This window comes from Haliaeetus leucocephalus, unplaced genomic scaffold (genome assembly GCF_000737465.1).
Source record: "Haliaeetus leucocephalus isolate CR32 unplaced genomic scaffold, Haliaeetus_leucocephalus-4.0 Scaffold439, whole genome shotgun sequence".
In the NCBI taxonomy this organism is placed as follows: Eukaryota; Metazoa; Chordata; class Aves; order Accipitriformes; family Accipitridae; genus Haliaeetus; species Haliaeetus leucocephalus.
Genome location: NW_010972875.1, coordinates 6815961 through 6841868, shown reverse-complemented (window position 1 = coordinate 6841868; position 25908 = coordinate 6815961). Strand labels below are relative to the sequence as shown.

Genomic DNA, 25908 nt, shown 5'->3' with positions numbered 1-25908 from the left:
CCGCCGGGGTGGGGGCTGAGCGCTGCCCGGGGTCGCGGCCCGCCGCCAGCCACCTTCCGCGCCGCGGCCCGGGCGAGCGTCAGTCTCCTCCTTTCCGTCCCGGGGGGGCTGAGCTCCGCGGTTCCGGATTTCTCCGGCGTCACGGCGGGAGGAAGGCCGGGGCCGGCCTGGCTCTCGGCGGCCGGCCCGGGGCAGGGGGCGGGGGGCAGGCGGCGGCTCCTAAGGGCAGTCTCCCGGCAGCGGCCGACACCTTGCCCTCTTCCCGTCCCCACAGGCCTTCGCCCGGCCACGGGGCCGTGGCGCGGAGGCGGGCTGGGCTGGGTGTAACAGGCCCGGTGGCCTGGTCGGAGGGGAAGGCCACACTCGGCTGGAGCGGACGCCTGCCCAGGGCCTGGTGGCAACCACTCTGCCCTTCCACGAAACCCAGACCTCCCGGCATTCTGCACGTCCCCAGCCACATCCTCGGCCCAAGCAGCAAGTACAAAGTGATACCCTGTTCTCCCTGGGCACGCTGTGCCCTGGGTGAGTGACTGTCAGCAGGCGTCCGAGCAGGTGCTGCGGGGGCACGGCTGGGCAAGCGAGAGGCATTCACCCGCTTCGGGGTGTCTGCCCAGTTGTTGGTAGGGAGCTTTTCGTCAAAGGCCTGGTGCAGCTGTTGACTCTCCTTCGAATTAAGAGCCTGGATTTAAAATAAAGAGACGGTTCAGAAGGTACACGTGAAACGTCATAGTCTTCCCCTCTTCCTCACAATGGACACTCAGTCCTCGAAGGGCTTCTCTGAAGTCCCATCATTGTAATTCGGTGGCACCTGCCCTGGGCAAATGCGCAGTACCTCTGCTATAGATCACAGTCAGCTGCATATACCAGTTAACAGGCAATTTTGGCTCCTGCTTTCTCCCCCAAGTAATCTTAGAAATTACCTGATCACCGTTCCTATTTGGAAGGAGGCTTCTTATTGAAAACAGAGCATATGAAGTTGGTAATTCTCACATCCGAAAAACTTCGCTATCTTCTTGCATACTGCTTCTTTATCAGCCAGTTAGAACAATCAAAACCATGAGATCTTTCATGAGTCTTACATTAGTCTTTTCTTCTGTCAATAAGCAAATGATCCACAACACTTCTTGTAGAATAGGAAGAAGTTTTTTGAATATTTGATCCTTGCAAACCACATTGATTTAATCATGTATTTCAGTTAAACAGAAGAAAAACATCATCGGGGAATTCTTCCCAAGGCAGCTAAGAGAATATACAGTTTAACAATTACATAATTAGGTTGAGAAAACAGCAATAAGTGTTACAATAAAAATATGCAGCAAAGTTACATTTCTTCAATAGGTCAATGCAAATAAAGTTATTTTGGGGGGATGACAGTTGTCTTTCCAAGGCACAATGCCGCAGAATACTGGGAACATTTTTACATTCCTCAGATAGGAGGCAGCATGTGTGCTAAGTACTAATATTAATAATTCAATTAAATAATATTTTGATGCCCTCGACTCTCTTTGCTTCGTTCTTGCCAGTATAGCTTTTAGCTTTCATCCCGGGGGGGGAGAGGTACCAGGAAGCTGCTTAAAGGGCTACATATTTGGGGGATTCTTTGTTACATTGAAACAGAAGTGTATCTGAGTAACTTACAATTCTGGAGAAATGTATGCTGAAGACAATACAGGATGTTAATGGCAGGCTGCAAATTTTTATAACCTAATTTATACTCCTTAAATTTTTTTCATTTCATTTATTTTCTCCAGTGACTCAGCTTCTTTATCCTCCTGAAAAAGATGAGCACTTAAAATCTGTTGCAGCAGTTAGAAACCATATCAGTCAGCAGTACTTTCCAGTGATGCTTTTCATGCAACCATCTGCACAGATAGGCTTCATGAGCAGATAAGAATAAGAAAGCAGATAAGTATAAGAAAATTTTGTGTCTTCGATTGACATAAACCTCTTTAAAGTTTTATGCATTTTTCTCATTTTTATCTCCTTTTTTGCATTAAGTGACGAGAGACTGAGGGAAAATTAAATTGCTCTTAGTCAGGGCAAGGCAGACAGTGAAGAGCTGTGGGCTTTGCCAACATTATGTGGATTTTCAAACTTAAATTTTTTCAAAGACACAGTGGTCATTGTCATTTTTGAGAGTGGCTGAGAATAAAGTGCAGATTGGTGTGAATGCAATGCTTAATTGAGTCTTTTTACCAAGGGGAGAGAAGGTCGTGTTGCTTCTGTTCCATTACTTATAAAAGCATTGCTGCCTGAATATCCAGTGTGCGTGAAGCGGACGCTGCTTGAACTTTATAGCTGTGTAACTGACCCCAAAATAAGTGCAGGAAGTGGTTTATAGAGTGATATTATGAATGCCAAAAAACATTCAGGTTATTAATTCTTGCATATGTTTCCTGTTTAACTCTGTCCTTCGCAGTCACCTTAGCCTTGCTCAGTGCCACCATTCTTGGAAGGTACTTTTTGAAAAGCAGCGGTGCCCTGGTGCCCTGTATGTTGATAAATAAAGTGCCAGACCATGCAGCAAAGAGCTAGGTAAAAATCACAGTTTAGATGTTTGAATTACTCCAGAAATAAACAGGATTCCTTCTTGCTTTTCCCTAGCAGCACAGTTCTTAGGCATGGAAGACTGCAATTCTAAAACTCTTTGGAATCTATTTATTCTTACAGATTTTTTTTTTTTTTGAAAGCATGTTTGTAACTGAATTGTGTTTGTTGGAAACCAGATGTGGTTTGTGATAGGCTTGTATTGTGGGTCCTGTGGAATCAAAACTTCAGATGATGCCAGTGAGGATAGAAGCAGTACAGTGATTCTGGACAGCGCACTAAAGAAGCTGAATTTTTGACCTGCAATACAATAAAAATTAGAAAGGTTTTGGATGAGCTGCTCATGTTTGTTCACATTTCTTTATGATTGAGAGTGCTGTGCTGGGTCATAATCCAGCATCTGATTGTACTTACCAACTTCGCTCTTTGAATTAGGCTACACACAACTCTATTGCTAGGAAGTGATACACTGTGCTGTAAGCTGTATATAAACAGGTCAGTGGATGCTCTCTGCTGTAAAAAAACATACTCCTTTCAACTTGGTCATTACTATTTCTAGGTGAACACTGAACTTACAGTAACAATATGACAGTTTGGGTTTTTACCTTTGTACCTAGCAGAAAGAGAGGTAGCCAAGTGTAAAACACATATTTTCTGCTGACCAAGATCAGCAGCAGGGTACAAGGAAAGAGACAAGTTCTTCCGAAACAACCCAACAGGAAAGTTGGACATCTCCACTAAAGCAAACTGGATGGGTAAATTGGGCTTCCTCCCTTTTATTTTGATGCTATTGCTAGTGAATAACTGGGATTTTGCATTGGTTGCTCACTGAAGAGAGAAACAGATGTCTGTTAGCTTAAGTGTATAAATGAAGAGAAGAAAGGGCTATGTGTTATTCTTCCTGATTCACTAGACTCAGAGGGCTAGTAGCTTTTGAGTGTTAAGATAGTGAGCTCTGATTTATGCTATGCTAGTTAAACTAGTTATGAACTAGTGTCTGAGTACTAGTCCAGTATAACCTGTCCCCATCAAGTTGTGCATGCGTGTATGTATTCAGAAGGGGAGAAGGGAACAGTACCGCACAAAAACCTGCCCTCCAGCTGTACAGAAGATGAGCATTCCCCTCTGCTGGGGAAATCAAGGAATTTAAATGGGGTATGACCTTGTTGCTAACCAGTCACTGCCAGAGAGCAGCCAAAGTGGGCTGATCTGCAAGTAAAGGTGACCTGGGAGCCACGAGTGACAGCAAGCTGGGCAGGGGTTGTGACCTCAGGGACAAGGAGCACAGTCCCACAGTACCGAAAAAAGAGGAGCAGAGCAGATCCAGTGATGTTAACCAGGGTCAGCTAACAGTCAGTCAGTGATTGCCAGGCAAGTCCGTAGGAACAAGGCAAGCCAGGAGGTCAAGTTAGCAAGGCAAGGTAGGGATCACCATGGTAAAAGGCCAGGTACAGGCGTACCTGCAACAGAGTTAAGGTGAGGGCCTGAGCTTAAAGGCAGCTCCTGAGCCGAGAGGCAGAGGCCCTGGGCAAAGCTTCTTGCAGCTCTTTCTCCCAGATTCGCTGTTTTCACAGCAGTCTAATTTAGTGTTACGCAACTGTGCCATATGCGAGCTGACTTTGCGCCCAAGCAATTAAACCCCTGGCAGGGTGTTTACGGGGGCAGAAAGGTTGCAAAGCCTGTTGGCGCACTTAGGGCCCTGACACTCATTTCCTTATCTTTTACTCAGCCTGTTTGGATTTTATTGTATTTGCTGTGACCTTGCTGTGAAACCAGTTTGGACTGGTTCTGTAGGGTCTGAAGTGGAGTCAGTTCTGTACTGTTTACCCAAGCAGCACCACCACCATTAACTGTAGTGGGAGCAGTGCTTGAAGAAGGACTGAGATATTAATTAGCTAAAATGTGAAATGTGTGGCTGCGGCCAATAAATGCATTTCATTATTATGGTTACAAAATCATGGATCAGTCGGGCATAAAATGAGGTAGAATCCTGTAATAGACTAATGTGCTCTTTTTCCCAAGGCACTGCTTGTTCTGTGAAGTCTGGTTTTGCTTGCAAGAATAAGTATGTTTGCAGATGTTGTGTTTTTACAGAAAAATGTTAAAATTTCAATTAATTTTAACTTAATGATGACTCCTTCTTTCCCCCAGCTTTTATATGCTGAGCATGACGCCATCTGGTCTGGAACATCCCTTTGGTCAGTTGGGGTCAGCTGTCCTGGCTGTGTCCCCTCCCGACTTTTTGTGCCCCCCCAGCCTACATGTTGGTGGGGTGAGAAACAGAAAAGGCCTTGGCTCTGTGTAAGCACTGCTCAGTAATAACTAAAATATCCCTGAATTATCAACACTGGTTTGGTCACAAATTGGAAATGTAGCACCATACCAGCTACTATGGAGAAAATGAACTCTTTCCCAGCCAAAACCAGTATACCCACGTATTTCACATGTCCAGTAATGATACTACAAGTGCTAACACTGATAATCAAGTCATATCTTAAAGAAAGAAAAATAATCTACTTACATCTATATGTCAATACCCTGGATAGTAGAATGCAAGAGAGATACTGTCACTTTTTTCTCACAATCAAAATGGAAAAAAAAAAAGCTACCATTAGTCTAAAAGAAGCCTGTTGGCAAGCTGATTATTATGAGGGTGAAGCCAGTATGGTTGAGTTCAGTTAATGCCATGAATGTACTTAAGCTGCTCAGAGAATAAGTTAGGCTAGTTAGGGGAATCTGACAGAGTTTATGTTGACCCTCTTCTGAATACTTGCAAAATCCGCTCTTACTGAACTTAAATTGACTTCTGTACAGGGCAGAACTTCATTTTTAGAAACTACCACTCTGCCTTTATTTCCTGTCATTTCTCTCCCAGAACGATGATGTAGTTCATGAGAATGAAATGGCTAACAGAAATAAAGCAATATATTTCTGGGGTAAGCAACAGCTGAGCTATTTTAGGAAAGTACAGACCAACAGGATGAGTGGTTTTAACTTAAAACCTATGTAGTTCTTTCTGTTTCTGTATTGGCATATCAAGTATTTCATCACACTGCTAACAACAGAACAAGGAGTTTTGCTTGTTTGATTGGTTTTTTTGCATTGTATTTTATTTGTTTTTAAAATAATTTGTCTTCTTTAATTGATTTATTTTTTTCTTCCTGTGAGATTAAATTCAATAAGCTAACCCAAGTTTATCTTTTCAGCCAATGTTCTATTGTCCCATCTGTCACATTCACAGTGCTGGAGAAATTGCAAAGATCCGTGAAGAATGCAAAAAGGAAAGTTTCTGGTACAGATGTGAGTAATCCAAACTTGTTCTTATCACGCTGAGAACGACTTCTTGATGTACTTACACAAAACTGGCTGCAAAATGCCATGCCATTTATTGTAATACATTGGGTTTTGTTGGGGTATTATTGTGGGTTAACTCTTGTCGTCTTATTTTGAGTGATGTGTTATTATAGGGTTAATTGATTTATTCATGTAATCATTGCAGGTAAAGGTGGTTGAAGTAAGCTCTTGTTTAATATGAACTTACTTTAGCAATCATAGAGCTGGTTCTATTCTTGAAGTCCATTATTAAAACAACCTTAGGAATGTTTTACTTTATTACATAGTTATTCTTGCCTTTGAATGAAAGGCAGGCATGGCTATGTGTCTTGGGTTTGTGAAATTCTTTAGGTGTTAGGACATCTAAAACATCAGTTACTCAGTGCTTTAGTGCCTTTTAAGTCCACCATGTCAGTTTGTATCTAAATTACACATTTTCTGAAAGTAGAAGATTGAAAAGGGTTTCAGCATTTAATCAGTGCTGCTGTCATTACTAGTGGTGCAGTACTGAGAGGAGATATTCAGATTATGGAAGCTATTATTCAATAAATATATATTATGAATTAGCTCCAGGTGCTACAGCATGCTTGATGTCTGGCACTGTGTGAACACATCCTTGCTTTGAAGAGATAGTAATCTGAATGAGCAGATGTAATAGGTGATTAAGACAGTATGCAAAGTTAATGTTTAGAAGATGAGTAATGTGTTTAACATTATAAACATATAAAACATTTAATGTATAAAACATTTAACATATAAAAGAGTAATGTATTTAACAAATAGGTAACAAATTTTGGCTCATACCAGATTCTTTCCTCCTCTTTATTTTTACAGCTCTTCCTTTGTCTCTTGGGAGCATGCTTGTAACCCAGTGGCTAGCCTCAAAAGGTAAACATAAAAAATACGTGATGGTCCTCAGTTATGAAGTTGAGACTCTGGAATTACTACTGAAATGCAAGTTTCCCTAAAGCCTGCTGTTTTTCAAGATGAATATTCCTCTCACTCATCACCATCATTGTTATAGTGATTCGATCATTATGTATGCATTGCCACAGTCATTCTTTTGTAAGACTGTGAACTGAAAAGAGAATTCACTAGTTCAAAGACTGGTGGCTAGATTCTGTCACCATGATCACATGTATAGAGTCTTCACTGGGGTTGCTTGTAGGGCAGAGCATAGTACAACCTGAGCAGGGGCATTAGAATCAGGTACTGTAGCTGTAAGTGTTGGTTTATTTGAAAAATGCTGGCAATGTTTTTACAGTGACCATATATCAATATGAATACAGCTGTGGTGCAAAGGGACAAGGAATACTGCCAAAGTGAGGAGACAGAGGTTTTTTTATAGAGATTGCTTGCGATCTGCATGCTAAAACAAAAGAGAATTGTATTCCATTTCTGTTGTGGATGAGCCTGGTTCTACGAATTGCACCTTGAGTTTCCCTCTGGGGGTCTTGACTAATAATAAGGTTGAGGTTACCATTTTGGGTAAAGAGTGAAGGGCATCCACCCTGAAGACCACTAAGATGGGTGTATCCCACAGGAGCAAATAAGACAATCCTTCAGCCTGCATCAGTAACTGGTCAGAAAAGAATCCAGGGGCTCTAAGACATGGTTGGTGGGAGACAGCAAATGGAGGAGGTGGAAATGGCTCAGCCTTTTGTCACTGTGTGTGACTGCAAGTCCCTTGTTTTGTTCCAGCCACTATTACCATGTTTCCTCCTCATCACATTCATTTTCTTTTTTACTAAGATGATCAGGAGGACTAGAGTAGAAAACCTAAAAGCGGTGCCACGCCACAAGAGGCTGATGTGGGTTCCCTACTGCTTCCTTGACCTATGAGCTTTGTAGGCAGACAGGGAGGGAAGGAGCAAGGGAGAGTGTGTGCAGGAAAGCGAAGGATTATGCATTTGAAAAAGGGTGAGTAGTGGTAGGAAGGACACTGGGGTTTTCTCAGTAGCTAACATGTCAGCCTCTGGTACGGGGTACTCAGTTTCTCTCCGTTGTACTTGGATGTTTCTGATCAGCTGTGAAATAACAAATGCCCATATTAAATAATCATTACTGTGTGACAACAACTGGGGGAGGGCCTGTTTAGAAACAAACAACAGTTTTGTTCCTCCCTCCCCTGAGAGACCCAATTTAAAATTGCATAGATGCCAGTGGGGGAAGGCCCTTGCACTTAGCACAGACTGAATGCTCCTCTGTCTACGCACGCCTCTCCGATGGCTGCACACAGTACAGTGGCTCTAGAAGAAGCTGGAGCTTCTGAGCCTCATCAACACTGTCTGAATGCGCGTAACAGTGCAAACACTGTTCACTCCCCTTCCTTTTGCCATGGTAATCTTGCTGCAGGGAGCCCTCCTCCAGAGCATGGCACTCCTCTGGCAGGCCCACATGCACTCAGAGGCATACTGGTTCCACCTCCTGGTGTTTACTGGGGGAAGGTAGATTTTGGTGGGAAAAGCTAAAGATAATCTTTCGGTTTTCTTATTCAGCACACTGTATTCTCCTGTTACAAGGCCAAAATGTATGATCTCTCCTCTCCAGAGGAGGAGGCTAGATACCCATGGTACAGTTTAACACAAGTTTAATCAATAGCCACGGAAAACTATTGAAGAACAGTTTGTGCCTGCTTGTCGCAGCACAGGGAGCTGGACCCTGAGTGAGAGATTTCAGTTCGCTATTATATTTGCAAGGTTGGTTTGTGCTGAAAGATAAACCACCATCTCCTCCTCCGACAGTGCTGCAGGTGTCACCAGTGGCAGCTGTGCTGCTTTCATGTTGATTTACACTCCGAACCCCTGCCTGAACTGAATACTGCAAAGTCCAGATTTTCTTCCTCCTATGACTTAGGAATGCCCCAGAACAGATGCACTAAGAACTAGTGGAATAGAAAGAGCCCGGATGTCCTAAATTTGAGTTAATGGACTTTTAAATTTCTGTACAGCATTCACCTTCAGAAATGCAAAAGCTTGTAGGAAAAATACCATCTTGGTTTTGAATGCTGGTGAATTCCTCAAGTGAATAAGCTTTCTGACTATTCCCTTTTATTTTAGGCATTTTCTCAGCAAGCCCAAGATTTGGTGCATTACCTAAGATGGCAAGTAAGTTGTACCCAATTCTAAAAGGAAAGGAAAGATTGTTTACAGGCGATATGCAGACCTTGGATGCATCTCTCTGAATCTCTTTTCAAACTCTTCCTTTTTTTGAATTTATGAAATGTTACCGCAGTGCTTTAGGAAATCAGAATTCTGTTGTGTTTAAAAAGAAAGGTATGAAATAAGGTTCTTTTAATGTAAACATTTTCAGTAGCAGCTCATATTTACTTAATATATCCTCTCAAATTGGTAAAAACTCCGGTCTCACCTTTGTTTTATAAATAATGTCAGCCTCATTGATCAGCCATGCTTAGCAGATCACACAGTTTATGGTATCAAGGAGCCATCATAGTATAATATATAAAATAGTATGTTACTTTTCATATGTTCATTTGGCTCATCTTAACTAATTCATGACCATGTTGGTGAAGAAAAATAAAAGCACAGAAACTGTACAGTACAGTAAAGTACTGCCCTTAAATGGCAAGAAATGAAGTTGATTCCCTCTTCAGCAGAAGGTCAACAGAAAATTGAGGATGTTGAATATTTTTATTTTTATTCTGACTCTGTAATGAGTGAAAGCCCCAGTGCCAGAGTATGGCAGGCTGACATTCTAGCTTTTTAGAAGCCCAAAGAAGATAGTGTTAAAATTGCGATCATTGGAAATATACCATGGTGTGCATACAGGGGTGAGAGAAATTAGTGCTGATGTTGTGAATTAATTTCATTGTGGGCTTTCCCTATAATCCATTCCTCTCAATCTGAAATCTTGTCATTTCATATGAATATGGTGTCCTTTTCCTGTATGCATTGTTTTGGACCAGTTGCTATGTCTCATGATACGTAGCTGGTTTTCAATAGTTATTGAAATCATCCCTGTAATCCCTGTGTAACTTCACATGTGTTTGTGACATGTTTTGAGAAGACATGATACATGCAATTTGTCATATGATTAAAATGGAGCCAATTGCAGACTCTTGATTTAAGCTTCTGTATTAACAATGTTTTCTCATCTGTCTTTATAGTTGCTGAAGTCTTAAGTTTTGCCATTGGAAAGATGTCATGCATAGGAGAATGCTAAAAAAAGTTCCAGAAGATTGGTATTGTACCATTTGGTCCACAGCAAAAAGGGTTTGTACTTATTTAAATTATTAATCCTAGATCAAAATAGTCTAAAACATAGTAAAAATTATATGCAGCAAAGCTGTGAATTTAAATTCTGTGATCAGGTCATGAGGTACTACTCATATTCTTAGGCTATATATGACAATATTAGAACTACTAAATATTCTTCAGAAAATGCAAATTAAACTCAGTGTAATACATGTTATTAGGAAATCCATGATTTAAATGAAATTATCATACTTTTAAGTGTGATGGAACAGCAGTTACTAGTTCTCTTTTCATGTAGTATTGTGCCTCTAAGTGTCTTATGATCATCTACAATATCACTCGGCCCTTTGAGTCTTCCTTTGTACCATACATCGGGCCAAATATACTCCAGATTTTTTTTACACTAGCCTCATATTTTAACAATTTCAATGTCAGCCCACATTCCAACCTCCTCCTCTGCGGCTTTGTCCAACCTCATACTGTCATGCCAAACCATAAAGAGCACAAACTGCAAGGGGATTTTTTCCACCTTGCAACTCTATCCATATGATAGATCTCAATGGTCGCCTTCTGTCACCTCCATGTTTTAGTCATTGTTTTCTAAACTTCACATAAAGTACTCTTTCCTGTCAAACCACACTGTGACTTCCTTCCAAGCTCCTCCTTCAACTGCCAGTACTACTTTTCATTCTCAGTATGGCTTCTTACATGCACCTTTCACACACAAAATACATTTCCAAAAATCCTACCACAAAATCATTCTCCTCTGTCTTTCCACATCTTTCCCCCATATCAGCATGAGCTTTTATGCCTATGAAAATGCCTGACTGATAATGGGAAGCTTCTTCATTGTTCATATATCTCTCTACTTCCATTCTTCCCCCACATCACAAAGCTATTACTCTCCTCAGTTGGTGTTACACAAAGTGGCTATTCGTCACTCTTTTGTATTATGTGTCTTGCTCCTAACTCTGTTTGCTCATTATTGATAGGTACAATGGCAAGGACTGTCTTTTCCTGCTTAGAGAATCCTGTTATATTTTGGCAATTGCTGGAAACAGTAGTTAATAATAATTAACGGAGTTTTATTGGCTGAGACAATTAGATGTCATCTTTTGCAGTTTATGTCCCATAAAGCAGTTACAAAAATTGGAGAATATAGGCAAGAGATTACTTCTTCAAGAACATTTGCCAGCATCCTATATGGTTGTATTAGAAGAAATCCAGCAAAATTCTTGAATATTTTATCTGCTTTCAATATCGTAGGCATTGTCATCATACTTTTAAGGAATGTGAAGCAAAATTGGGATTGAATGAGAAAGAAGGTTCAATTCCTTCAGCATCTTAGTCCCAGGTAGGCAAGCTTGAAATTTAAAATAAATTCATATTTTATTTTCCATGTTGAGTGGTATTGTTGTATGAAACCTTTGGACAATATAGTGAAAATCATGGATTTTAATCACGGATTAAAATCTGAGCATTATTCAGGGAAATATTCTCTATCTATAGCTTCTAATTAAATTTGTTTCTTCATTTTTACCTTACATATCTTTCATGCTAATTTTAAATCCCCCATTTCTGAGGAATTTCTGCTTTAGCTGTAGCAGAGTATTGATTATTCACCTAATTGGCATTAATTTGGATTGACTACTTGTATGAAAACAAATATAACTCCCTTCAATTTCCAACTTTTTTACTTAAGAATCAAATAATTATGGATAATGTTGATATTTAAAAATACATTGAAATATTGAGAATCTAAAAGCAGGCACAGTTAAGGGTGGGTTGGTTTGTTTATTTGGGGTGTGTGTGGGTTCCGTCCAGTACTATGGTTTGGCCAGAGCCTTAGAGAGGGTAGTATAAGAGTGGTGCTGGAACATATACATGGTGGGGCAAGGGAGACATCCCATGTAATGTTTTTTCCCCGGAAAGGGGAAAGTTCCCTTTGTGAAAAAGGAGGCTTTACAGGGTGGAAGGCAAGGGAGTGTTTGAAAAGCACTTTCACTCTTTGTCTATGAAAAACAGGCCAGCAGCTGGGCTTTTAAAAAGCATTTTTCACACATTCTGCTTGTGGTAAGCTGGCCTACATTTCTCACAGGGAGGAGAATGTGTGAAAGTGTTTGCAAATAGCTTGGCTGCCTGCAAGAGAGGAGAGCAGAGGGCCTGTTTGAAATCCTGCCACGTGAGTTTGTTATGGCTCTAACTGTAGCTTGGAACAGAAGTCTGATGGAGAAATTTTGGACTGAGTCTCTTTGGCATATATTATGTAGGAATTTAGACAAGGATATTGACAATGGTGCCTTTCTTGCTCTAAAGTGCATGGCTGCAATCTATAAGGAGGAGTATCCTAGCAGGACCTGTTTACTTACCAGAAGAGAGATTTTGTTGGATTTTTACTATGCAACAGTATGTTACAGCAGTAAGGATTGTCCTAAGAAAGCCGTTAGAATAAATTCCTGGTTTTCATCAACTTTGCTGCTGCTTGATGATACTATATCAAGAGCTGCAAGCACTCAGCTGCTAGCAGAAAATGCACTTTGGCTTAGGCTCACCTAATAGGGTTGCTGCCAAAATGGGCAGCGCTTCTCTTGTACCAGCTGTAGAGATCGTGGAACAATGTGGCCCTCCAGATCAGCTCGCTGCTCTAGCTGGATATCAAAAGCCCATAAGAAAAGGGAAAAAAAATCATAGCCAGAAAACCTATCTGAGGGGTAACTTGCTAGTGCCAGCATGAAGGAGGGAGCAAGCTAGGCTTAGATAACTGTGAATGAATGACGCCCTAAATCCATTAGCAGTTGTGAGCTTAATTAAGCCCTTACACTACTGTGCTGATTAAGTGCTTTTGAAAATTTTCTCTTAAATAAATGTTCGCTTATGTAGGCCAGTGTCCTTACCTATTTCAAATAAGGACCCCAAAGCACATTTAATTGAGGATGGTCACTTACTAGCAATTACCTGTGTAGTGGAATCAAATGTTGATGGTGGGATTTACCTCCACTGTTTGTCAGAGCTGGAGCTTGCAGAACTCTAAATCCAAACACATTTTCTTTTTCAGCTTTTTCCATTTTTCAGCCTTCCTCCATGAGCTGACAGTATTTTTTCTGGTGTACAAGTACCAATTAGCTTTTAAATAAATTCCAAATTGTCTCAGATACAAAGGAGTCTTGTAGCTGTATGAAGGGAAGAATGCAGGATGCTACAGACCCCTCTGTTTTCCTCCTGAAACGGGTCCTGGAATTTCTGCTGTGGGACCTGTTCCCTGTTCCAGCTCAGATGTTCATCAAAGACCTTGATTGCTTTTTACTAGCCACTTAAGTCTTGTCTGTTGTTTAAAAGGGCTAGAAAGCTCAGTCAGAAACATAGTCTGAAAACAAATGCAAGACAAGTGTATTTCTTTCAAATTTTAATTGCTGGGAGGAACGAGCCATTGTATTTGTGCCAGTGTGGTATTTTGAATTTGCCAGAAATCAGTTTTCATGGACAAGTTTTAGAAACTTAGGAAAAGAAATACTCTAAGCATTGTGTTGTCTTCTGTATTGTTGAACAGTGAAAATAATAACCTCATAACCTCTTTTATGTTTTAATCAAAATTCTTCATTTAGCATGCTTTGCTCTAAAAATGTACAGAGACCCTACTGAGTGCATCTCACCACTATCCATGCTAAGCGTACATCACAAGCTCTGGCATTGCCTAGGAGGACCGCCTGGATAAAACTATACTCATGCTGATGAATCTAAGGGTAATTTCTTTTATCCTCAGGGACTTTGCAGAGTTCTTGGAGAAACTACGAAGAAGCTGCACATTTTACATCAAAACCAAGGTGCCACTCAGCTAAATAATGTTTCCTTTCATCCCATTTACAGATGTGGTGAAGATGATAAAAATCCTGTGGCTCAGCTTCTTCTTTCAAGGCCTTATTCTGTAGAGAAGAAATAATGTCTTTGGTTTGGTGTAAATAGGGTTATTGGAAGTGCTTGCATAGTGTTAGATAGTTCTGTTCATAGTAAATACCAATTTCTTGTAATGCACTTTTTAGTTTTTCTTCTCCTTACTCTTCTCAGCATGTTTTTTTTTTCTCCCTTGAGTGCAATTTAGTTCTTAGTGCTGAAAAAATAAATTTGTCTGTTGTACTTAGATGCTGGTAATACTTTGTGTAGCAAGCAAAATGCCATATGCTGGAATGTTTGTCTTCTACGTCAAAAGGAAAGAGTGCAAGGATGTTTAAATGATTTTGCAGTTAAGCAGCTGTCCAGTCTTTGAACTGACTCCTTGTTTATGGAGCGTTTTAAAAGTACTAAGCTAGAAGTTCATTACGGTATGGTCACACTGCAATTACTGTGCTGAACCAACTTTTAATAGGCCAGATTTACATAAAAATCCACTTTGCTGGGGATATCAAAAGCATGTGTCACATTCATAATGAGCAAGAAGATACAGTAGTTTGGAACAGTTTATGGTCTGGGCACAATCCAAGGTTAGTAGATGTTGAGAAAAAATGAGATGGCATGCACTCTATATAAACAGCATGACATACAAACTTTAATGAAGTATCTCAGGAAGTCAAGAGCAGACATTTCCCCTAAACACAGTGATGGTGTTCACATAGAAACCAAATGTACAGCTACTGAAAAGTTTGTGCTTCGCTGTTAGTTGGTGAAGCCCATCTTCTGTGGGTTTTTTTGTTTGGCTTTATACTATGCCTATGGTTAGTAATCCTCTTTTGAACCAGCTTCTTTGGGCATCTTACCTGGGCACAGAGGGATTCTGCAAGCAGGGTTATATAGAATGTAAAAGTATAAAGTAACTATTAATTGGCTACTACACACAAGAGAGATTCTGGATTTAACAACCTGTTAGGCTAACTGCTCACCACCCTGATAGGGCACTTGGAGAGTCTTTCCTAGCCAGGCAGCCAGCAGCTGGGAGGAGAAAGGTTACACTAACTAGCCTCTCTGTTTTTTTTTTTTTTCCTTTAAGATTTTATACCTTTCCAAATCGGTATTTGCCCTCTTGAATTCATGAACTGCTAAGAACCCCTGTCTGAACAGGGGCTTTAATTTTACACTTTCTATCTTTCTACAGACTTTTTCCACAGCTCTTTCTCAGCAGTCTGAGTCAAGGGTAGGTAGCTGTGCTGTATCAGAGCTGATGCTTGCTGTGCAGACAGGTAAGCCTTGGGGAGCCTTCAACTGGGGCTACAGGGAGAGGGGGTTACACAACCACAGAGAAGTCAGCCTCCTTTGTGAAAATAATATCATTATCACAAGTGTAGTGTGATAGCCAGCAAAACTTGTATGGTGACATGTCTTAGTTGCTTTCCCTTCATCTGACATCTGCTGTCAAGATAACAGCAACAAACTGCACCAAGGTTAGTCACGCCTGGGTTATCTGAGGCAAGCCGTTAGGTCCGTGTGATGCTGAGGAGGTTGATGCGTGTGACAGGCTGACCTTTCATGTCAGACTCTCAGAGGTTGTTCTTGTGGTCAGTGTTACCTGCTGGCGTTACAACTCAGCTACTTAGCTTTGCTTTAAATGTAATTTTGTTCAGGCTTCCTATTACTTTGCTGTAATAAATGTACTGTTATATAAAAACTATTGTCTCCTTTTTTTCTAAATTTATTTCCATACTTTGCAAGAAGCAATACTCTGATTAGCTAATTGTGTGGATGTAAGTTCTTGAGTTACTGTGACACTGTTAAGAAAAAAAGAGTGTTTGTGAATCTAAGATGTCTTAGCACTAAATTTGTGCGTATCAAAGGAAAAATTAGCACAGCTTATGGGTCAACTGTTCTTTAGAAGGTCTTTAAAGCATTTTTCTGTACTTCAGAGGATTTATGTCCAAACAATTTTTTAAGCCTGTCAGGTGTCAAGCTCCACATGATACTCCTTGATTTGAGAAATAACTGGGGGTATGTTTTGGCAAGGTTGTTATTTAATTTTGTTAAAATACAGTTTCTCAACCAACAATCTAGTCATGCGTGCAGCTGAGCTACAGCCTTTATAATGAGGTAGTAATGATGTTGCAATATTTCTTAAATACAACTTTAAAATTTTAAAATAATGTAAAATTTAAGTTAACTGACTCTCCCAAAAGCACCAGCTACAAAAGGATAGGGAAGATTCATAACTCATTCTGTACCATGTTATTTAATTTGACAAAACTGGAGCCACTTGGCTTTCATTGTGCTGTGACTTGCAGGTGTGTTGGAATTTTCCTGGTAGCTGTATGTGTGTTGTAGGGATGGAATCAGACAGATGCTGGATTTGTTAGCATTGGATGGCTTACAGGACCTAGTTAAACTTTTAAGCTTCTTAAGATTTGACAAATAAATATGAAAAAGTGCCTTGTAGTTCACAGGAGAATTTCTGTAAGAAAGCAGGTGTTGGGGTGTTAGTGTATGATATAGAAAGGAACACTTGAATGCATACTGATTATTTTATGTTACTACTTCATGCAAAAGGGAGACAGGAAGAGCTGGACAAAACCTCATGTGCTCTCATGGCCAGAGCCTCAGGATTCTTCTACTTGGGAAGACAAGCTCCTAATGATTAACAAAGAGTGCTCTAAGAACTGTAATTTAGTACAGCCATTTTGTACTAATTATGCACAATTTAATGAGCTAACCTATGTTGACTGTTACTATCATCCATTCCATACAAGTCGGTTAAAGAATTTGGTTTTAATTGAAGCAGAAGTTGAATACATTGAATTTAGGGGTGACCTATTAAAAAAAACAGGGAAAGATTTGAGGTAATCAGTTGCTTCTGTTATCTTTAGTTCAGTCTGGAATACGAGGGGAAGAGATCTCCAGGAGGAAAAATAGTTGACCTTACAAAGGATCAAGCATTGTTTATGTAGTGTTAAAACTTTTTTAGTATTTTCTTGTACTAATAATAGGATATACATTCCCTTTTGGCAGGAAGATGTTACAAAAAGGCTAAAAAAATCCAATGAACATACATAGCTTCCTATTAATCATTTGTACCTGGAAAGTAGAGCTTACTTTCTTCACCCAGAGATGAGGCAGTTTAACTGTGCTTAGGCATATCACAGCTTAGTTGAAGTCCACGTACTTGCTAAAATCAAGAAACAAAATGCAACCTTCAGCTGTAATGCATGCAAAGTGAGTAGCTTTATGTAAGCCTCAATCCACTTTATGAAATTATGAATAGAAAAAGGGACAGAGTAAAAGAGGAAAGCTGTAATAACATTAACCTCAAACAACTGCAATAGATTGCTTGTCTTTGGGGACTTTTGTATTAGCTGTTTGAAATCATTTTACAGATGCTGTATTCAATCCAAATTAAAAAAAAAAAAAAAAAGAGTTGCGTTTTAGAAGAGGAAGCAATTGTGGGTTGAAAACAAAGCACATTCCTGTTTAAATCCTGACTTAGTAGTTGGACTTTAGGCAAGCCAGCTGGTCTATAATTCTCTTTTAAAACTGGGAGTGAAGGGGAGATGAAAGCTCACAATTCAAGTTTTTATAAATACCTATCAAAAATAAGATTTGGGGCTTGCTTAATTGTATTTTGAGAGGAGAATGAGAGAATAGAGCATGCTGTGCAAGGACAGTTAATGGGAGGGGAGGGCTCTGGGCCGGGCTGGTAAGAAGAGAGCAAGCTCTGGGGCAGGAGTTACCACAGGAACATGCTGGACCAGGCCAAGTGGGAAGTATGAAAAGGCAGCTAGCTCAGGCACCACTCTGGTACCTCTGACAGCGATGCTAATTTGGGAGCAGCAGCTTCTTCCTCATGACTATTTCTACCAGTGAAAGAGCTGCTGATAAGTTGTCCTACTCACCCAACTCATTTTTGGCATCACACACAGGAGCTCTATTTGGGAGAGCCAAAGAAAGGGATCCAACTTCTGACATCAGTATTGCAGTAGTTCCACATCTTGGAAATACCAAGCCACTTGTACTTACAGACTTAGCTTTTATAAAGTGTACTGTTTTCCCAAGTATGTACTTCATTTGAGGAATCGTGTCTGAAATAGGTGGATTTGTAACGTCCTAGTCCTATAGTGCCGTAAGTATACCTATGACATTATTATGAAGAATCATTACAGCTTTCACAGGAGGATGTTATGCCTTACAAATCTATTAATGCTTTTTTGAAAGAGTGGACATGGGAACAAAGGGATCTACTCCATACTGTGCACTTGCTTTGGTATGGGTTTGGAGGTTTTTTGCCTTTTTTTTTTTTTTCTGATAAGTCTCTCAAGAAAATGAGACTCTCAAGAAATGAGACTCTTCTCAAGGCCAGTTTAAAATCTAGAAGGCTTGAGAGGGCTTCTGGGGACATGCTAGGGGGCATTTGGTCAACATATTAACAGACAATCTGACAAAGGAAAACATGACTAAGTTTCTTGATGACAAAATGATAGAGCTAGGAAAAAAAATCTCAATACTGAGAGTCTGAGTAATAAGCTTCATTGTCATGGGGAAAAATACTAACTGCATCACATGGTTTTAAATTACTCTGACATTCTCAGTACAGAGTTCTGGGAGTGATTTTGCATAGTTTTGCATAGTTGCAAGACAGAAGATCAGTGGTCTATGACAGCCAAAAGGCAAGTAGAACATTAACAATTCCTAGGGAAAAAATAGACTTATACTACAGAGCAGTTCTGTGGCATGCCCTTATGTTGAATATTGTGGTGCTTCCAATGCACCTCAGAAAGTGTACAACAGACCTGAGAGACAGAAAAAGGAGGAAAAAGAAAAAAAAGAGAATGATCAGAGGTACAAAATGGTTTCTTCACAAGAGATTAAGCAACTCACTTTCCAGGTTGAAAGCAACTTGAGGAACATGATATCTGTAACAGTGTGAAAGATGAGTAGGAAACAAGTAATTGCTGTTTTTTGTAAAATGACAACTGGTCGGCACTCAGTGAAATCAGATTTAAAGCAAACAGAAAAGAAGCACTTCTTTACACAGCACAGTTCCATCATGGAATGCTTGCCACAGGATATGGTGGAAACAAACAAAATGGCTCCAAAAGGCATGGTCTATACAGAGGCTTCGTCGCTGTGAAACACTTGGATTTGCACGATCCAAATGCAACCTTTGTGTCAGGAAGCTTCTCACCTTGGATCAGAGAAGGACAGGAGGGCATTCCGCTGGAGAATCGCCTTCTAGAAGGATCACGAGCCATCGTGGGAGACAGGGTGACCATTATAGTGATTGTTATATTCCTACAGCTGTCGAAAAAAAAAGTTAAGAGCCTCGCCAAATGAACTAAAACCCCAGTAGCTAATACCTAGAAGTGGAGACTGAAATATCTTTATGTGCAGAGAGCACAAGATTCAAGATTCCTGAGAAATCACACCTTTAAGTCATTTTAATTACTATATAGTATTTTTCTCTGCTGATGAAGGGTAAAAAAATACTGGGGTGGGAATGGATGTTCTTCCTGTTGTCTTTGACATACAGATTGTTCAGGAGCAATGGAACTTCCAAAGCTGATGCTAGAATCTTGCATAAAAAACCCCACTTACCTGAACTTTTAAGCGTTACTTCCCACATACACACGTTTCGAGCGTTCAGCAGCAACGCTGTGTCGGTTAGGCACGTCGGCAAGCGCGGGTGTTTTGGAGCAAGAAAGAGCTTTAATACTTCCTCCCAGAGGAGTGTTTTAAACGCAGCCCTCGCTCATGCCAGCCGTAGGCTGAGGTCTGCGATGGCTGACCTGGCCGTGCCCAAGCTTACTTCCCGCCGCATTGTCCCACGTATAATACTCCGAAACCTTACCCAGCAGCAAATGCTTGCCATCTAATCACGCCCACGGATTAGCTGATCGGATCCAGCGCCACGGATCCAGCGGATCGTACCAATCTCGGGAGCTGCCCCCGGCCGTCGCCAGGCACGCAGCCTGCCCTTGTGCCGGTGGGGGTTTGAGACCACGCCGCTGAGCAGCTGCCAGCCCTGCCCGCCCGCCCTTCTCCCCTGTTCTGCCCGCACAGCCAGAACGTGGACGGGCCGAAGGGGCTCCCTCGCGTTCGCTCGTTGCTCCCGCAGCGTGGTAGCGTGGTGCGTGGCTGGGGTCGACAACGCAGCCTTCGAAGTCGGCCGACAGCTGCGCGTTAACTAGCAAGTAGGGGGGACCCTAAAAAACACCCGCGGCTCTTCGACGCAAGCGCGTGTACGCTGACTGCGTGACGCTCTACCAGCAGCAACGTTTTCTACTCAGCAGGGCTTATTCAGAAGACGATTTAGACGCGTTAATAATCCGTCACCGACGTTTAGGCGTCAGCTACTGCAACCAAATTCAGCCTTTCCTGTATCACGCTGTTTTAAAATGCTAGTTATCCGGAGGTAGTTAGGACTAGCAGTTATATTTAAACTACAGAATTAAGCCAAACAAAATTATTTATTTTGGCATTAGATTTATCCAGAACCTAATTTTAGCTTAATAAGAAAAAATAAAATCTAATGCACTAGAAATGTGCTTCTACTGTGGATTAGAGAGAGTAGAAAAGAATGTATAGCATCCCATGTAAGGAACGAATTGAAAATTTGGGGGTTTAGAAGCAGTTCATGCCAAGATTGCATATCCTGAAAACAGAGTTCTACATCATCACTGAGCAAGTGGAAAAAAGCCACAAAGGTTATATCCTATGGATTTTTAATCCTGAATAATTGAGTTTTGGAAAAGGAAATCTATCAAACTCTCAGTTTCTCTTTAATCTTAAGATTTTTTCTCATTTCAAGGATAAGTGAAAGTTGTATGTGATTGAATATCCTTTTTATCAGATGATTGTGCAATGTCTTTATCATACATCCTTTTTTGTTTACTGCAGTATCGCATTATGAAAGTAACTCATAGAAGACTCTTGCGCTTCAGTTTTTCAAAGCTATGCTTCTGCTAAACAGAGGACATTATAACTGCATGTTGAAACTACGCATCTTGTCGTGTATCTTAAAATCTCAGGAAATTTTGAATCAATCAAAAAAATAACAGTAAACAAGTGGTAAATATTAAAACAGTAACATGTAAGTAGCATAGTAACTGTTATTCATTAGCATTAAAGAGAACAAACAGAAACAAATGCGTTAAATCATGGCTGTTAATGTTTTGATTATTTTAAGGATTATAATGTTTTTATTTATCTGAAGTAAATACACACAAATTATCCCCAAGGGCTTATCATCTACTCTCCAGCAGCTCTCTCAGTAACGGTTAGATCCAAGAATTCATTTACTTTTCGTCACATCTTGTAACATGAGCAGTTAGGCATTTCTGGGTTTGCTATATGGCTTTACTTCAGTTAAATAAAAATGCTAGTTGTTTTATTTTCCTCATTATTTGGAAAGAATAATTCACTTGATGGTCTTATGGACTGGAAATCTGTGCCCTGGCTAAGGTTGTTCATGTATAAGACCCCCTGGTATTCCTTGGTTCAGGTTCTAATGCAGCTACTCAGAGATACCTCAAAACTTCTGTCTGGTGATGGTGGTTTATGCCCAGTTCTTACATTAGCAAAGAAAATACTTGAAGTATAAACTCAAGGTGTATCTGTGTCCAAACCTGCATTGGCTCAGCTGAACTAGGGCAAACCCATATGAACAGACCCAAGGCAAGAGCCTGAAATAGTAATGAAATGCAAATTGTCCCATTTATTGCCTTGAGATTAAAATCCAAACATGATTTGTTGATTTCTACGAACAACTTAATAGGTGACCAAACAGTAAAAAGGTAAAGGGATATTGACAGTGCTATTGTCTCACTTAAGGGATCAGGGAGACAACTTATCCTGGTTGCAAGTCAGACAGATTGGGTTGCAAGCAGAGCCTTACTATGAAAGGTTTGATGTATGTATGACAGCCGAAAAGCTGAGCTGGGTGTGCATCCTCCAGTGTGCATGGGTTGAACGAGGTCCTCGCTAAGGGCCACCACACGAAGAGTCCAGCATGGGGAAAGCAAACAAGTCTTTTAGCTTCCAACAAAGAGCAGACAAGTCAGGATTGCTTCTTGAATCTCAAGGAGGCAAGAAATTTGTGGGTTCATTTGGGAGTAGTGTTACTGATTTGTTATTGATTTGTTATTAGTTAGAATTAATCATATTCAATTTTAATAGGAATATAGAATTATAAGAAATATTTTAACAAAAATTATATATCTATTGCATTTTACACATTTAACCAACAACCAACAGCTGCTGTGAAATCCTCTGTATAGCCCTGTACCAGGGCCAGAGGAATTGGTTAAAATCATCTAGTGGGAACATTTAGAACTTAGATAACAAGCTTAAGATTTAAGATAATTTGGATATAGTGTTTATTTGTAGGAGTATATTATAACCTAGAAGAATGCATAAGATGTCAGAATTTCAAATTAATGGGAACTGAGAAGAGTCAAATGAAGCAACTTGTAGTTATCTGCCAAGAAACAGTTAGTTACCTGCCAAGGGCCAAACTGCGCAGAATCACCTAAAGAAGGTCAAGAAGCGGACAAGTGAGGAAGACTATGAAAGACCACCAGAGGACTCTAGAAGACCACCAGAGACCTTCAATGCGCCTGCGTAAAGGACATTTACATAGGCTAATAACTTCCCAGAAATCTAATGAATATGCATGAATAAGTTCAATATAAGGTGTATGATTTTGGTGTTCAGGTGTGCGTGGTTCATGAGAGGACTCACCCGCGCACCCGGTCGTCAATAAAGAAGTGTCTGCTTATCTACACTAAATTGGTGTTGATAAGTTCTTTATTCCGAGTTTTTCGGCAACAGTAGTACATATGATTTCCCCAGGCTTCCGCAAATCTGCTTAACTTTCATTAAGCTAATAAAATTACTTTTCATTTACACTTTTCTCTTTCAAGTAGATCTGTTCCAAACAACTTTAGTAGGAACAAACCCCCAGAAAGGTCAGATTCTGTACTTGCTTGGGACTCTGAACATGCCTGCTAATCTGGGAAAAGACAAAAACATTCAAGACCAGGATTTTTGGTGGAGCTTTACCAGCTGTTAAAGAGCTTTTCACAACCCTCTCTCTGTGTTCTTGCATGTCAGTAACAACTGATTTGAGGATAATGCTACTAGCTCCTTTAAATTGGCCATGCAACTGCTTATTTTTAAGACTTTTAAGAAATTGTGAAAGCAGTTACTTTAAAGGTTTTTCTAGAAATGTTCACAGTGAAGCACTTGGACACATTTCCTGGTGTTTGATTTAAGGTGTAAGAGTTAATTTTTTTTATGTAGTTAAAATTTATTTTGAGGAATGAAAGAAAATTTACTTAGCTTTACAATAAATATTGAATTAATTCACATTTATTAATGAACATGTAGGTATGATGGCCCATAAGACAACTTTGAGTCTTTTTTAATGCCACCGTTTTTGTGGTTAGGTCAGATTGTAAACACACACAATTGGAAATACAAATGGTAATGCAAAGTGAAATTCTTACTGTGATTTTTGAAGAGTAGTGAGGGACTTATATTCCAGGAAAACAGTTGGCCTGGTTAATGAATTAAGAAAAATGTGGTGTGTATTAGCTGGAAACACGTGCAAGCATAAAACAGGAGGGTCTGTCATGCTTTCTTCACACATTCACCATTCTTACTAGTTCTTTGTATCTATGCACATTGCTTTCACAGACAATATCCCTGCCGTGAGCTCTAAGACACTTGTATTTAGTTTAAAAAATCCCCCCAAATCATGTAAGAAGTGCAGTATGAGCAAGCTGCTCATGAGTAACTGGGTAGGTGCTATGAAATCAGGAGACTCAAAAAAACCTACTCTGAACCAAGGTGGTACTAATGGAAGATGTGCAGGAAAAGGGAAGGAAGAAAATTGAATTCCCACAGCTATTTAGTAAATCAGGGGTTCAACACACGTTGCCACAGCAAACTGAACGTGACCCAACTTTGACAAAATATCAGTTTCCAATACCCTTTAAATTAAGCAGCTATGATTGCAAACTCTCCTGTATTTAATACTTATTAAGGATGTGATGTAAAGCCAAAGAATTTTGATGGTAAACCCAACTTGTTCCCAAGTACAAAAAAAAGTATGTCCTCTGAGAGATATTAACTAGATGCAACAGAATGAAAACATTATATTCAATTTAGGAATCTTATGTATACACAATGTTACCTTAAGCAGAGACATTAAACCTTTAAAACAACAGTAATTATATATGCCTTTTATTTTCTCCTTTAAGAAAGGGAAAAAAAATTCTAATACAGTTTATATAAAACACTGTGTTTGCCCACTGAAAATATTAATTTGAGGCAAGACGCTTTGAAGGAAGTCTCATTTTCAGATCACGGGCTTCTGATAATTGTATCAACTGCTAATTATCAGTTACCAGCATACAAAACGAGCATTCTCCAAACACTATAGTTTGTGAGAGCTAGGTCTGAAATAGGCATTACCTATTCAGCATTTAAATGGCACAGGGTTAAATACTCTGCCCTCTGTGCCTGTTCTGTACTAGCTGGTCCACAGCCAGTATTCCGCCAGGAAGATGAACACAGAAATAACTAGAAGTACCCAGTAAGACAAAATACGTACAGCAGTACATGCACAACAATCAGTACTGGCAGGACGGATTAAAGTGTGCTGCGCAGCAAATACCCTGAGATTGAGAACCGGAGAACGGCCAGAAATAGGAGCATAAGGCCTTCAACCCAACCCAGGGTTCCAGTGAATTATGAAGTACTTGATTACACGCAAGTAAGTTTACTGGCATAACAGTAACTTTCACAGTGAATGTCGAGAAACAGAGGGAGTCTCACTTTTCAGTGGAGTGTCCACACTGCAGAGGTATTTACATTAACTCACACAGTCAACTCCTGAGATGATCATTCCCTTATAAAAATAAACAACCTGCAGTATAAGCATGCATTAAGATTCCCGAGAGAAACAAAAGTTACTATATCCTTATATTCTTTTACTTGAGAAAATCCAGTATCACCCCCAAACGCCCCAAATAAAAAAAAAAAATATTTTTATTGGCAAGCTTATTGTTCAATAGTTTGTGTCTTCTAGGTGTTGTTATTTGCTCAATGTTGTAAGCCTGCTCCTGCGTTTTCTCACTTGGAGAGTTCTCATTCATCCAAAATTTTCATTAGTTCAAAAGAAAAAACATTTCTTCTTTTTACAGATGGAAACCCACCACTATAGGAATCTGCTCCAGTTTTTATAATCTAAATCTGCCTCCTGTCACTTGCATAACTCACAACTAAGAAAATTTGTGAGTATTTTCATGGTAAATCTAACCAGCTTTGGAACAGTGCACTAAAAAACACAGCAATGTAATTCTGGCAGACTTCGTGTATTTTCAGAGTTCTCTCATCACGGCCACGAGAAGCATTCTCTGTAAGTTAAATTTTTGATATAGCTTCAAGATTATCTGATTAGCATATTCCTTTTTTTTAGAAGATCAGCTTTTCTGAAAGCAATCTTCCTGTTTTGATTATTGTAAGTAGTATTTGGCTCTTTAAGCATCCTCATCTTCCCCCTCATTTCAGCTGATCGCTCTGTAGCCCCCCAAAATAATCTTCTCATTCACGCTGCTCTGCCGCTAGTCCACTAAATCAATAAGGTCTTTGAAAATTTTCATCTTGGTAGGTAAGTTATTTTTTATCTCCAACAAGGATGTCAGGAATGCCTTTATGCTATCAACTTCATCATAGCTTTTGCTCCCCTACAGCCAAGACCCCAAAATAAACACAATGCTGCAAGATGAAACAGCACAGCTGAGACTATGAGAATCCCTAATGGAAGACAACATTTTGATTGAGACAGAGCAGGCAATGCAAACATTAGGAAATAACCTTCAGTGATTTTGACAATGTAGCTCTT

At 40.0% G+C, this 25908-nt stretch overlaps 1 protein-coding gene across 1 annotated transcript; it reads left to right on the top strand.

The window, feature by feature from the left end:
• The first annotated feature begins 2726 nt into the window (after positions 1-2726).
• On the top strand, positions 2727-11442 carry OCIAD2 (OCIA domain containing 2). The gene is given in 7 exon segments (XM_010574561.1): positions 2727-2787; positions 3214-3302; positions 5754-5847; positions 6715-6768; positions 8940-8987; positions 10007-10112; positions 11361-11442. Coding segments are annotated over 7 exon segments (534 nt in total).
• Positions 11443-25908: the final 14466 nt, after the last annotated feature.